Source organism: Giraffa tippelskirchi, chromosome 3 (assembly GCF_054371585.1).
Source record: "Giraffa tippelskirchi isolate mGirTip1 chromosome 3, T2T-mGirTip1v1.2.pri, whole genome shotgun sequence".
NCBI lineage: Eukaryota > Metazoa > Chordata > Mammalia > Artiodactyla > Giraffidae > Giraffa > Giraffa tippelskirchi.
The window spans coordinates 44,087,052-44,102,513 of NC_137277.1; the positions used below are offsets into that span (position 1 = coordinate 44,087,052).

Here is a 15,462-nt window from a genome sequence, read left to right on the forward strand (position 1 = left end):
TCATTTCACAGAAATTGTTTTTTAATTTTATGTAATATTGGATTCTGGCTAATTTAAATGTGAAACCTTAATAGTATGATTCATACTTATTTTTATTTCACTTTGTATATTGATTAAGGAATTGTCAACAGTGTTTTTTAATGTTTGACCTGGAAGGAGATTTAGTTATACTAACTTTGAAAACTTCAGCAGTTCTGCAGTGCAGTTTTCAAAATAACCATGTTTAGTTTTCTTAACGTTTGCTTTAAACTCAACAACTATTTCACCAAACATGTAAAAAAAATTGTATCTATATAGATGGGTACTATAAGGCTGTGTTCCAGCTATATTGCCATTGTTCAGAATTTATGATTTTAGGCCATTACCATGATAAAACCAAGCAATGCTTATTTCACTTTTCAATAGCTTTAATTAAAGAGAAATGAATCATTTTAGCTATTATATCCCTGGTGGTTCAGACGATAAAGAATTCTGCCTGCAATGCAGCAGACCTGGGTTCGATCCCTGGGTTGGGAAGATCCCCTGGAGGAGGGCATGGCAGTGTACTCCAGTATTCTTGCTTGGAGAATCCCCATGGACAGAGGTGCCTGGTGGGCTGCAGTCCACGGGGTTGCAGAGAGTTGGACACAACTGAGTGACTAAGTACAGCATAGACAGATGGACAGTAGTTATTTTAGATTAGAATAAACAACCACGCAATTCAGTTTAAATTTCAGGATTTTAATATTTATTATTAAGCATTGAAAAGTTAAGGAATGATAATATTTAGATATTTCCTCTATGTATAAAATTTAAGAAATGTGAGTTTTTGTGATTTTTTTTCATAGCTGTTCAGTGATATTTGGGAAATCTAGTCCAGAGTGTTTGTGGATAGGTGTTTGTTTAAAAGATCAGTTTTCCTAGAAATGTTTAATACATAATAATTAATTGATGGTTCAATTGATGGGTTTCCATGCACAATGAGAGAAACTAAGTGTATGGATAAATTACTTTCTTTATAGTGTGGTAAGTTATCTCCATTGAATACAGCTTCCTTAGCATAAATTTATAGAATTTTTGCTGATAAATATGACATATAAAGCCAATATTAAACAGACCAGCAAAAGATGGTTCTACACAGTCATGGTGAAAGGAATGGAAACTTCCTGTAATATGAATAGTAAAATTAATAATGTGTTTTAAATTCAATTTATCAGCTTTTGTTGAGAAACTATATTTAAGAAACGATGCTAATTGCTGGGCTTACAAATATTAATAAAATATTGAGTCTCTCCCTTTGGAGCTCATGACCTGGTTTATGAGACAAATATATTACCAGATTATTTGCAAAGCAGTGTGGCAAAGCTAAATAGAGTGAGTATAACATGAGAAAAGAAGTGTGTATGTGTTTAGGGGCAGGAGATGTTAAAAGCAAGATACAAAGGTACAACAGTACATCATATCATATTAATAAAAAATAGTAACATTTGTTACATTTTAAGTATGTGCCATACATAACCCTGTGCAGTTTACGTGCTTTTTCTCATCCATAATCACAAGAACCCTGTGAAACAGATGTTACTATTATCATCCTTTATATTGATGAAGAAACTGAGGCCTAAGTGACATTTCCAAGACCATACATCTGTTGAGTGGCAGGATAAAGATTCAGTTCACATCTGCATCTCTAGAGCCAAAGTACTTACCTTTTGTATTATTTTGCTTATGGGTAATGAGGCTTCGTTTTAGTGGCTATGGGAAGTGATGCAAAGGTTTTTGGGTGGGAATTACCTTGATCAGTGTTTTATTTTAGATATGCTACTTTGTTTGAAATTTGAAGGATGATTTGATAGAAAGTTGCATGAACTTCTGGGACTTGGTTGTGTAGTGATGTGACGTTGAAATAAGGATAGTGGAGGTCTGGATGGAATGGGATAGGGTGGGGACCAATTTGATATGGTATTTAGAATGAAGAATACATAATCTTTGAGTAGACTACATTGCATAGCTTTTGGTGATTAATTAAGTGAGTAAGTGAGTGAGTGAGTGAAAGTCGCTCAGTCATGTCCAACTCTTTGCGACCCCTTGGACTTACACAGTCCATGGAATTCTCTAGGCCGGAATACTGGAGTGGATAGCCATTCCCTTCTCCAGGGGATCTTCCCAACCCAGGGATTGAACCCAGGTCTCCTGCATTGCAGGCAGATTCTTTCACCAGCTGAGCCACAGGGAATCCCAAGAATACTGGTGTGGGTAGCCTATCCCTTCTCTTGCAGATCTTCCTGACCCAGGAATTGAACCGGGGTCTCCTGCATTGCAGGTGGTTTCTTTACCAACTGAGCTATGTTGGTATATATACCCTTGACTATAATGCCCTTGACTGTAGGGATATGCCCTTGACTATAATGAATACTTCAGGGACTTGAATCACATGTGTATCATTAGCGAAACTGGAAAAGCAAAATACAAAGCCTAATATGAGAGTTCGAGTTGTGTTTGGAAGCACCTGGCGTCCCATTGAAATCACCAGTGACATGATCCAGTGTTCTCGTTCTGTGGCCAGCTGCTTAGTAGAGCTTACTGCATGTATCTCCTAAGAGCTTATTGCATGTATCTCCTGTTTTGTAGTTTAGAAATGTCAGTTGCTGCATTCCCAAACTCTTCATTTGCATTATAAGCCCATAGACTATCTGTTCCCTTTGGGTAGATTGTTGTTAGACTCATGAATGAAGTATCTCTTAAACCACACCACTGTTGCCTAAAAATATGGAAATTGTATCTCTAAGAAACATTTAAAGGAAGAATACATTAGTTTTTTAATTGGTATTTTAATTTTTATATATTCAGGAAATAACAGAAGTGATTGAATATTGTTAACTATACCACTGTGTGTTTAGTAAAGTAGCAGGCAGTCAGTTTTGTATCCATGACAGCACTTAGAGGTATTGTTGTGTCAGAGAAACCATATATCCTGAAACTTTTTTAGTAGGTTTCAGCAGTAGTAGTAACTATATTTTCTTGCTTGTTCAGATTATTTCTGGTGAATCTTTGTCAACAGTTCCTTTTCAATACAGGTCAATAAGTTCCAAAAACCTACCACTTTTTGAATTCTTCAGTGTAAAAATCCTTCAAATAAAGGCTATCTCTTTAAAGGAAAAAAAAAAAACTGACATGGAGAGCAAGTTACTCATTTGAAAGTCCAGAAAAAAAAGCGACTTTTAGAAGATTTTTTAGACAATTTTATAACTTGAAGACTCATCTTTATCTTGTAAAGATGTTTATGTAATAAGTATCTGCATCCCTTCATTAAAAGTTATCTTTTTTACAGATGTGGACAGTAATTTCATAGAAGAGGAAAAAAATTAAAATACATAATGTATTTACATGGAGAAATGTTTAGTCTTATTTTAAAAATGCATTGTATTGTTTTGAACAATCAAATTAGTAGAATAAAAGAAATGAACATATTTAATGATAGCAAGGATGTGATAAAGACATTTTCACATACTGCTTGGTGGGAGTGGCCTTTGGCCCAGTCCTTCCAAAAATCAAGTTGGTGGTAATGATCAAGAGCCTTAAAAATATTCGTCTCTTGAGCTGGACAGTTCTTTCTCTACATACTTATGTGCCTTAAAGGAATAATCAGAATGTGGAAAAGATCTGGATATAAAGTATTAATGTTACTTATATTAATAATATTCAAATATACAAAATTGGAAAATGTTTGAATAACCAGTGTCTTGATACATTGACTTAAATATTGAATATTCTTGTAATAAAGCCATTAGATATACCCCTGTGGAACTTTTAATAATATGGAAAAAGTTGGGGATATGATGCTAACAGTAGAATAGTTTGAACAGGTTTGATATGAACAGATTTTCTCAGTTATGGTAAATATATTTGTCTTATATACGTGCATAGGAAAAGGGAAAGAAAAAAATTAACCAAACTGTAAATTGTGATTGTCTCTGAATGGTAGAATCATAGATAATGTTTTCAATTTCCCCTAGATTGTTGTGTGTTTTTTGAATTTTCTACAATGATGGTGTATTTTATACTTTTTTTTTAAATGTACTTATTATTAGAAACGAAGGAAAAAACTTACTACAACCTTTGAAGTTCAAGGTTGAGTTTTGCCTTTAGTGGACGTAACCAGTAAGGTTTTTAGTTTATTCTAGTTGTGTTTACCTTTACATGGCTTAATAAATAATACTGGAACAAAAGTTGGTGTGTAAGAGGAAAGTTATTTCTGCTGGTATTTCTGAATTGCATTTGTGTTAACTAATTAGTAATTGTAGAACATTTTTTTTTCCCCCCAGAAACAGCATTTAAATTTAAAGCCCTAAAGAAAGTTGCACAGTTAGCAGTTATAAATAGCCTGGAGAAAGTAAGTAATAACCTCTTTGGTATTAAAGTTTTGTTAATTTTTGGTTCTAAGTGTTACTGTCTTCAGTATTTTGAGTCAAAGAGTAATAATTTCACATCAATTTTTAGAAAGAATGCATTGTAATATTCTTCTGGAGGAAATTAGAATTTTGTGATATAATTGGAGCAGTATGATATTTTATTTTCTGTATTAAGAATGTATCACATAAAACATATGTTTTGCTATTTGTAGGCATTTTGGAACTGGGTAGAAAATTATCCAGATGAATTTACAAAGCTGTACCAGATTCCACAGACTGATATGGCTGGTAAGGATAAGATTGCCTTTTTTTTTTTGTCTTTTAAAAACTCTTACTTAATAGATAAAAACCTATCATTTTCCAACTTATTTTTGTTATTATTGTGCCTTTAGTCTTTTCAACTTATGTCAAATAGGAAATATTATTTTTTTCTTATACTTCTGAATTACCCTCAACCTTTTTCCTTTGAGCAAATAGATAAGGAAGTTTTGAAATGAAGCTCTGATCTTTAATTAGTTGTAGATTGGATACTGGTGGCATTTTGTAGTAGAGAAGCCCTTTTTTGTGCTCTGAGGTTTTATTTCCTATTTGGAGAGTGGGGTATTAAGTAAGAATACCCTCACTCAGAATTCTCAAGACACAACTTCAAGAAGGAGAATAGACTCCTGAAGAACTTCAGTAATTCCGTTTGAGACGCTATTTAGTCTTTGTTTCTTGGATATAATCACACTTTCCCTAGGGCCCTCCACATTGAGACTAAATACCAGTCTGGCCATTGTAAAATTTGGACTTTACTAGGATGGATCAACTTCATCACCTTAGTAGGCGAGAACTAGGAAGTAGGCAAGAACTTCCAGATGTTCAAGCTGGATTTAGAAAAGGCAGAGGAATCAGAGGTCAAACTGCTGTCATCCGTTGGATCATAGAAAAAGCACAAGAATTGCAGGAAAACGTCTGCTTCTGCTTCATTTACTATGCTAAAGCCTTTGACTGCATGGATAAAAAAAAAACTGTGGAAAATTCTTAAAAAGATGGGAATACCAGACCACCTTACTTGCTTCCTGAGAAACCCGTATACAGATAAAGAAGCAACAGTTAGAACCAGACATGGAACAACGGACTAGTTCAAAATTGGGAAAAGAGTACCTCAAGGCTGTACATTGTCACCCTGCTTATTTAACTTATATGCAGAGTACATCATGTGAAATGCCGGGCTGGATGAAGCACAAGCTGGAATCAACATTGCTGGAAGAAATATCAATAACCTCAGATATGTAGATGATACCACCCTTATGGCAGAAAGCGAAGAGAAACTAAAGAGCCTCTTGATGAAGGGGAAAGAAGAGAGGGGAACAGCTGGCTTAAAACTCAACATTTCAAAAAGCTAAGATCATGGCATCTGGTTCCATCACTTCATGTCAGATAGATTGGGAAACAATGGAAACAGTGACAGACTTTATTTTCTTGGGCTCCAAAATCACTGCAGATGGTGACTGTAGCCATGAAATTAAAAGATGCTTGCTCCTTGGAAGAAAAGCTATGACCAACCTAGACAGCATATTAAAAAGCAGAGACATTATTTTGCCAACAAAGGTCTGTCTAGTCAAAGCTATGGTTTTTCCAGTAGTCATGTATGGATGTGAGAGTTGGACCATAAAGTAAGCTGAGTGCCAAAGAATTGATGCTTTTGAAGTGTGGTATTGGAGAAGACTCTTGAGAGTCTCTTGGCCTGCAAGGAGGTCCAACCAGTCCATCCTAAAGGAAATCAGTCCTGAATAGTCATTGGAAGGACTGATACTGAAGCTGAAGCTCCAGTACTTTGACCACCTGATGTGAAGAGCCAACTCATTGGAAAAGACCTTGATGCTGGGAAAGACTGAAATCAGGAGAAGAAGGGGACGATAGAGGACAGGATGGTTGCATGGCATCACTGACTCGATAGACATGCATTTGAGCAAGCTCCGGGAGATGGTGAAGGACAGGGAAGCCTGGCATGCTGCCGTCCATGGGGTCGCAAAGAATCAGATACTACTGAGTGACTGAACAACAACAGGGTGGATCAAGATGGCTCGTGTGATACACAGACAGTATAACATTACTTGTTTGATTACCTGAAGGAATTTGTTGAGAGTTAAGTGATCTTCCAGGATTATCTTTTTAAAATGTGGCCTTTGCTAGTTTTTGAATAGTGCCAGCTTTTAATTTAATGCCAGAGATTTTCTTCTCATATAATAGTATCATTTAATATTTGTATTTTTTGCATAGAGTGTGCCGAAAAACTGTTTGACTTAGTGGATGGTTTTGCTGAAAGCACCAAACGTAAAGCAGCAGTTTGGCCACTACAAATCATTCTGCTTATCTTGTGTCCAGAAATAATCCAGGATATATCCAAGGATGTGGTTGATGAAAACAACATGAATAAGGTGAGGAGGGAAAAGTTCTTTCCACTATGTTCAGATGTGCAATGATATTTTTAAAAACTTTTCATTTGGCGGTGCCGTGCGGCTTGCAGGATCTTAGTTCCCCGACCAGGGACTGAACCTGGGCCCTGGCAGTGAAAGTGCCAAGTCCTATCCACTAGATGGCCAGAAAGTTCACATGAAGCAATTTACTTTTACTCAAGGTATACTTCTTTAAGCTTAGCTTTCTGTCCATTTCTAGTTGCATCGTTGTAGGTATTTTTTTTTTGCTGGCCTTAGCAGAGACATACTTGGACATAAATTTAGTTGGAGGAAAAATATGATATTAATGATAACCCTCATTGATTAAAGATTTAAAACGATCCCGTAGTTGCATTCTTTTGCCAGAAAGGATAATATTAAACATAGTATTAAACATAGTTTTCTGTAATAATCACTGCAAGGGTTACCATACTAAAATTTATCAGTTTTATGGTGTCTTTGCATGTACTTAGGTTTTTGTCCACTTGTTGCTAATGAAATTGTCTAGTAACTCATTTTAGGCATTCTAGAACAGTTTTCACAGCATTTTATTAGGAAAGTAGGGTACCACATACACCATCTGTAGTCGAATTGGCACTGTAACAACTGATAATTCTCAGGGGCTCATAATTTTCTTAAAATAAGAACTGGGCACTTAATCTTATTGTTTTATTTGAATTTCTTTATGCAGTTTGTTTTGAGAATACGTTCTTTGTAATATAAATATTTAAAATTTATATATTTTTGACACTGGGAGAAATACCCTTAGCTGACTAAACATGAAATGGACTTCTGCATGAGTTGCCTGTAGATGGAGATGTTCAAAATCAGCTGAATGAATTTAACACTTTGTAGAAATATTGTGTAGGGAATTTATGCATTGCCTGGTAAATAAATGAACTGGATAATCCTTGGGAGTCTGTGATGCTTTGGTGCTCTCCTTAGGTTTATATTCCAACTTTCCCATTATGAGGACACTATTTTTCATGTTTCATTGTTTTGGACTCCTTTAAACTAATATTTTGTTTTTTGTTTGTGTTTATTGGGAAAATACACATAGGTAAAAAGCTGTTCTGAGTACACTAGTTCTCGTAAGTGAATTTGTATTTTAATAATCACAGCTACATCTTTCCAAATGCTTATTGGTTATTTGTTTATCACTCATTTTTCTATTGAATTATTTGTCTTTTATTGATTTGTAGAGTGTGCGTACATTTTTTACTTAGTTTCTCTTTTAAATTTGTTTATGGGTTTTTGTTTTTGCTATTTAGGTATTTAAAATGTCTGTGAAGTCCACTCAGTTTTGATCTTTTTTCGCCTAGCTTTTTGGGTCAGTTCTCCCTCCCCAAGATTTATTTATTCATTTTATTGAGATATAATTCACATACTATAAGATTTACCTTTTAAAGTGTATAATTCAGTAGTTTTTAGTATACTTAACCCAAAGTTGTATAATCATTACCACTATCTAATTCCAGAAAATTTTCACCATCTTCACAAAAAACCTTATGCCTGTTAACAGTTATTCATTATTCCCCTTTCACCCCAGTCCCTGGCAGCCACTCATCTATGTTCTGTCTCTGTATTTGCTTGTTCTGGACATTTCTTATAAATGGAATCATACACTATGTGACCTTTGTGTCTGGCACTACCCAAGAGTTTTGAATAGGCATATATTTATATGTGCTGTGCTGTTCTAAGGAGCTTCAGTCGTGTCCGACTCTTTGCAACCCTTTGGACTGTAACCTCCAGGCTTCTCTGTCCATGGGGCTCTCCAGGCAAGAATACTGGAGTGGGTTGCCATGCCCTCCTCCAGGGGATCTTCCCAACCCAGGGATCGTACCCACATCTTCTATGTGTTCCGCATTGGCAGGCGGGTTCTTTACCACTAGTGCCACCAGGAAGCATGCACACATGTGTGTGTGCGTGCAATTCAGGAGGAGAGCATGGCAACCCACTCCAGTATTCTTGGGCTTCCCTGCTGGCTCAAACAGTAAAGAATCCACCTGCAATGCAGGAGACCTGGGTTCAATCCCTGTTTTGGGAAGATCCCCTGGAGGAGGGCATGGCAACCCACTCCAGTATTCTGAAGCAACTTAGCATGTATAATATTTTTTTAGTACTTTGCTAGGTTAAAAAATTTAGATCTTAAATCTTTCTGGTTTCAAAAATGTATTATTTTTAATTTATTCTCTTTTCTAGTCATATTTCTAATGTGCTAACAAGTGTTAATGGTTATCCTTACATACAAACATTTACATGAAAATACATACACATATATGATGGTTGTTATACTTTAAAATGAAGTAATTTTATACATATTACTCTGCATCTTACTGTATTTACTTAAAAGCCAGTTTTATCTGTTCCTCAAAATAGTTGATAGAGATCTACCACTTTCATATAAGTATTTGGTAATAGTCTGTTACACTAATGAGCCTCATTTACTCAACCATTTCAGTGTGAATAGTTAGCTTGTTTTTTTTTCTTTTTTTTTTGAGGAATTTTTGTCTCTTTTAAGGTAACTTTTAACAGTTTATTCTTTGCTAGGAGATACATTTTTCAGTTTTATCAATAAAGAATTATGTATATCTATGTCTGCATATTTTATTTATAATATAGAAATATGTAGACAATGTTTATAATATTTATATATTACCTTCTAATTGTTTTCTTCAATATCCATGTTTATGACTGTTTCCTCATTTCTAATATGTCTCATTTTTCCTTATTCATGTTTACTAGAGTTTATTTATACTGCTGGCCTTTAAAAACTTGGTCTTATAACTTTATATTTTCTAGCATTTATTTTTTGAGGCAATAGTTTAGTTCATCTTGTTTCAGCTTTTTAAAAAATTGTAGAACTTTCTATAAGGCTTTGATTTTACTTTTTTGCAGCGATCATGGTTTTCAGGTGAAGTGTTCTTAGTTTTAGTAGTTTTAAATCTGATTTCTCTTAATGATGCCATATTTGACTTAGAGGAATGTTTTATAGTTTCCAAATTGTTAGTTTTTGGGTGATTTAAAAAATTTAATTGTGGTTAGAAAATAGTGGTACATATTTGTTTAAAAAAAGTGCCCTACAGTCATAGAGTAGAATATGTATCATTTCAGTAGGGCACAGAATTTAATATAAATCTTTAAAAACCACTCTTGGAACTACCCTATAGGTGGCTTGAGATAGTTTCCTGTGAGAAATGCTTGGTTTTGCTGGCCAGGCTCCCACAGGTAGCCTTTTGGCAGAGTGGCAGAGCTCCTCCCAGGCTTTGGTAGTCATGCTTAGCACTTCAGTATAAAAGAAGCAAGGTAGTAAACAACAAACAAATAGAACCCTAAACAGATCAGATTAGGCTTTCATTTACACCAATCCTAGACTACAGATTATATGTGAAAAGCAGTTCTCTTTTTTCAACTTCTAAATTTTATTATTATTTTTAGTTGTATTACTATCTGTATTAGGGTAGGTAGTATAACAACTCAACACAATAGAACTTTCTTATACTTAATGAAATAGTACTGAGTAGCTCTGCAGGACAATCACCCTCTTTGTGATTTCTTAGGACCTTGGCCAGCAAAGATTCTGCCATTTTTTTTCATACATGGCTTTTATAGGAATTGTTTCCATTCTGCCAGCCAGAAGGAAAAAAGATAGCATAGAAAAAAGCATGCTGAGGATTTTTATGGACCAGGCCCTTAAATGGCATGGATCACTTTCATTCACATTCCATTGATTGAACTTATTCATATAGCCATATTTAACTGTAAGAGAGGCTGAGAAATATGGCTGTAACTCCAGAAACAAGAAATGAACAAGGAGACCAAGGAATAAAGGAACTAGGGAAAAAACCGGGAGTCAGGGATAGCTTAGACTGCTGTCTCCCTAGAATTCCAAGTTATTTCTTTATGGATAAAAAATTATTTTTCAAGAATACCTGTTTACTAGGATAATAATACAGTCTGTATGTACTATACTAATTCAGGTGAAGCTTGAATAGTGAGGAAAGTTTTATGGAAGAGGTGTGGAACCTTAGTTGAACTTGAAATAAGAAAGGAATTTAGATTAGAGAAAGATGAGTGTTATTCAAGCTAGGGAAATCAAGAAAATAGATGTAAAAATGTTGAAGGTATACTCAGAAAAGTTAGCTAGAAAGTGGAAGGTTCCCACAGGCAGTTATAAGTGAAGATGAAGAGCAGATAGTGAGTAATCTGGAAGACATTGTGAGCCAGTTTGAGTTTCAACTTTATTCTTTAGGCAACTAGGACAAATCTAAAGATTAGTATTAGGAACTTCCCTGGTGGTCCAGTGGCTAAGACTCTGTGCTCCCAATGCAGAGGACCCCAGTCTGATCCCAGGTCAGGGACCTGTATTCTACAAGCTGCATAATTTTCTGTGGAGAATGGAATTTAGAGCAATAGAACAGCTTTCAATATGTCCTTAGTTAGAAGGCTGAAGGTTGAATATAGCCTGGAGTTTTAGGTAAAGTTGAAACAGTGTGAGATAGACCATAACCAAGAAAGAATAGTGTTTAGAAATTAAAGGTAATATAAAAAGAGAATTTGATTGGCTAAATTCAGGGTTGAGAAGTCAACTACATTGTTTGGGAAGGACTGTTTCTCATGTTCCTTTAATAATTCAGCAAAGAAAGGGAAGAACAGATTCTTTTTTTTTTGGATTCAAGAATCGTTTAAATTATGACAACTACTTAAAATTATGAAATTTAAAACCACAAGTATCAATTATGTATCAGTATTTCTATAGAGAGTACAGTTTTTAGTGGCTGATAATTTGCTACTTTATTAGATCAGACTGCAATCCAAGAAACTTCACATATTTTCTCATTGCTGTATTTGAATTTTGTAGAAGTTGTTTCTGGACAGTCTGCGAAAAGCACTTGCTGGCCATGGAGGAAGCAGGCAGCTCACTGAAAGCGCTGCAATCGCCTGCGTCAAACTGTGTAAAGCAAGTACATACATCAATTGGGAAGATAACTCTGTCATCTTTCTACTGGTTCAGTCCATGGTGGTTGATCTTAAGGTAACATGCTTTTTATTTCTCTTATACAAACTTAAAAATGTTAAATGAAAAATAAATCTCTAGTATAAATACTATACTAGTTTATTTCGAAGATCATTGCTAACACAAAAGTTCTGAGTCTTCTTCCTTGTGGCTAAGCTGGTAAAGAATCCACCTGCAGTGCGGGAGACCTGGGTTCGAAAGATCCCCTGGAGAAGGGAACGGCTACCCACTCCAGTATTCTGGCCTGGAGAATTCCATGGACTGTATAGTCCATGGGATTGCAAAGAGTTGGACATGATTAAGTGACTTTCACTTTCACTTTATTAAATTCATAGGACCTGCTTTTACTACTGCTCCTCAGGCTACATTAAGTGGCTTAGAATATGAAGAAAACACAGAATTAACCAGTTTTCTTAAATTACCATAAATATTCAGACTTGGGTTTAAAATAATGTAGAAATTTGGGCCTGAAAGGAACCATATGTGGTCTAGTAAGCATTTTATCATGAACCACAATATTAGCACTTTATGTTTCTTCTGGCAACTACGTTACTGCCATCTGTGTGGATGATGTGTTGTTATTAAATACTAGTAGAAAAAATACTGTATGACTGTTTAAAAGCTTTTGTTTTCTCTTGGAATTTTCATAGAACCTGCTTTTTAATCCAAGTAAACCATTCTCAAGAGGCAGTCAGCCTGCAGATGTGGATCTCATGATTGACTGCCTTGTTTCTTGCTTTCGTATAAGCCCTCACAACAACCAACACTTTAAGGTGAGAGCATTGGTTTTGATCCATTTTTATTTACTGATGCTGTTGATCCTTTATAAATGTGAAATGAGTAGAAAGATGACAGGTTGCACCTTTATCAGTATTTCTTTTTATATGTTAATCTCAAGATCCTAAAAAATGTATTTTATTTTTTAAAAAATTTCCTTTTTGTTGTTCCTTTTGTCCTTGTGTATGTTACTATATATTTTTCTCATAGAAATAGTTTACTGTTTTTCTTTCCTCTGTAGATCTGCCTGGCTCAGAATTCCCCTTCTACATTTCACTATGTGCTGGTAAATTCACTCCATCGAATCATCACCAATGTAAGTCCAAAAGGTATTGCTAAATTGCTTAAAGTTTTTTCTTTCTTCCTTTCTTATTTCTTTTTAAGAAAGGTGTTTCTGGTTTACAAAAGATTTTGAATTTAAATGTGTGATACAGGAAGATTTCTCATACATGATTCTATCTAATAACTGATATACAATTGTATTTTTCATATTTAATCTGGATCCCAAGACCCTTACTGAGGAAGGTGGAATTAATAGGATCCTTTGGAAAGATTAAACTTAAAAGATTTTTGGATCAAAACCCTTGAGAACAGTGTCACTGAAAATATAATTTAACATTTTCATCCTAAAGCCCTACGTATTAATACTCAGCTCTTTCCCAGTATTTGATACATTCTGAATTATCCCTTACTGTTTAAGTTAAAAGTAGCAGTACTTATGTTGTAGCCCATTATGTACATTAAAGAAAAATGGTGAGATCATTTTTGTACTTTTCTTCCTTAAACAAATGAAAACAATACTTCGAGGTGTTTACATGATACAAAAGCATATCAGACAAAATAAGTAAACTCATTAAAAGGCTTCAACTCTGATGTGAGTATGTTAAGTGGAAAGATAGTAACCTTACCACATTTGGACCACGGATTTAAAAAATTCTGTTCTTCTGAATCATATTTTGAGGGTTTTCAGGTATTATTTACAGTAGCTCCACTTTCATCCATTTTTAGACATTCACATGTATATGTAAATTGTTCAACTTTTTCCTTTTTTCCTCCCTTAAAAAAAGACTTTAATCATTGTTAACTTAGGTATATTTGTCCTCTTTATAATCACATTTCACTTTAAGAGTGTTTCCCTAGGAAGTTAAAGATGTCCTTCCCACCTTCATTGCCTTGGATGTATTGAATTATACCAAATTCTGCCACATTTTCTTTTATCCATTCCTGCAGAAGAGTAATAACTATTAATAAAACTATTTAGTGACACATTTGTTTTTCTCAGTGGGATGCTAGTAGCATTTTTGGTCAGGACAGTCTTTGTTATGCAGAACTGCTTTGTGTATTGTAGGACATTTGGTATCCTTGGTCCTCATTTCATTAAGTACCGTTTGTGCCACTTCCTTCCTCTCCCATCTCTGCCCCCAGACTTTATGAATAACTAAAAATGCCCGAGGGAATGATTCCTCTCTCAGTTGAGGATCAGTTATAAGTAGAAGTAACATTAACTACTATTTCTTCCAAAAGGGAAAGTTTAATGAATCTGATATGGCAGACAAGGTATATTTGTAGTAAAAACTTAGAAAATTTTATACTTTACTTTTGCCAGTGTAATGAGCCAGGACATTGTTCCCTTAAGGTTTACTTTCAAGGCCATTACTTAAAAAAAAAAAAAACCAACAGTGATTTTTACCTTTCAATTTTATGTGTAATTCGGAAATAAATTATCACTGCTTTTTTATCCTTTGGCTTATAATACTAAAAACATTCCATTTATTAGAGTGGATGGTTTACATAAATGCTTAAAGCTTGTATTTAATAAACCCAAATATATACTTTTTTGATACTCTGTGGCTAGTTACTTTAATTGTGAAATATTTTTGTCTACAATTGAATATATAGAGCACTTTCAAGCATGGACTTGGCACTGCTGTAAGTGGCTGAGCTGCTCCTTTGTGGGTTTAAAGCATGCCTGGAGTACTTCATGCATGCCTCAGTGTATATGGTGAAGTGGTTGTGCATCCTCCTATACTCTAATGCGTACTGCATGTGTGAAGGTGGAGTGTGTCTGTATCAGCCACGTCTAAGAAATCTTATTTTTATAAAGAAAAACCTGTATTGACTAAACTTTTAAAATATTAAGTAAGCATCAGTAACATTTTAGTGAATAGCTTGAAAAGGAGCATAAATTTGAGTCTATAAAATATGTTTTAAAGTTGGACCTTAGATAATGATACTTTATCATAACATAGTAGATTGATAAATTGTTTCTTGTTAGGGTTTTTCTTTCCTTTGGTTTGAGGCTGATAGATACTGAATCTAAAGTATTTTCTGAGTGAAAAGGACTATGTGTACATACGCACATTTATAGAAGTGACTATTATGGAATTCACTGAATGTAGTTATTATAGAAATATTTTGTCTGGAAATCACATAAAGTTTTTCTTAGGTATTTGAACTCCTAATCTTAAATTCATTCATAGTAAAAGATTTCCTTTTAAATGATTCTTGGTTCCATACACCTCATGAGCTCTCTTCTTCCTTGGTTCTTTAGCCAGTTCACAGATGTTTAAAAATTACCACATTCTCAAATAAGATAAAATTTTACTGATGTGGTTTTAAGGTTTATATAGAAGTAGTAATAATGTTTGCAGTTTTGTTTTGCTTTCATGACACATACTCATATTCAGTTCGTAAGTACTGTTCTTAGGTCGAAAAGAGTCCCCCCGTTTCTTCTTAAGAAATTTGAAAATCTAGTTACTGTTTGAATTTGTTTATAATTTAAGCTTTTTATCCATTTCTAAAATGGTACGGGTAGTTCTGTCATCTTTTTTATTATGGA

The 15,462-nt window shown here is 34.5% G+C and overlaps 1 protein-coding gene across 3 annotated transcripts in view; it reads left to right on the forward strand.

The window, feature by feature from the left end:
• Positions 1–15,462, forward strand: part of NF1 (neurofibromin 1) — a 238,244-nt gene that overhangs the window by 64,761 nt on the left and 158,021 nt on the right. For all 3 annotated transcript variants that reach the window (XM_081579690.1, XM_081579691.1, XM_081579692.1), the window contains exons 6-11: positions 4,302–4,369; positions 4,601–4,676; positions 6,654–6,811; positions 11,691–11,864; positions 12,497–12,619; positions 12,865–12,939. In XM_081579690.1, coding sequence (XP_081435816.1) covers positions 4,302–4,369; positions 4,601–4,676; positions 6,654–6,811; positions 11,691–11,864; positions 12,497–12,619; positions 12,865–12,939 — 674 coding nt within the window. The remainder of the gene's footprint in view (positions 1–4,301; positions 4,370–4,600; positions 4,677–6,653; positions 6,812–11,690; positions 11,865–12,496; positions 12,620–12,864; positions 12,940–15,462) is intronic.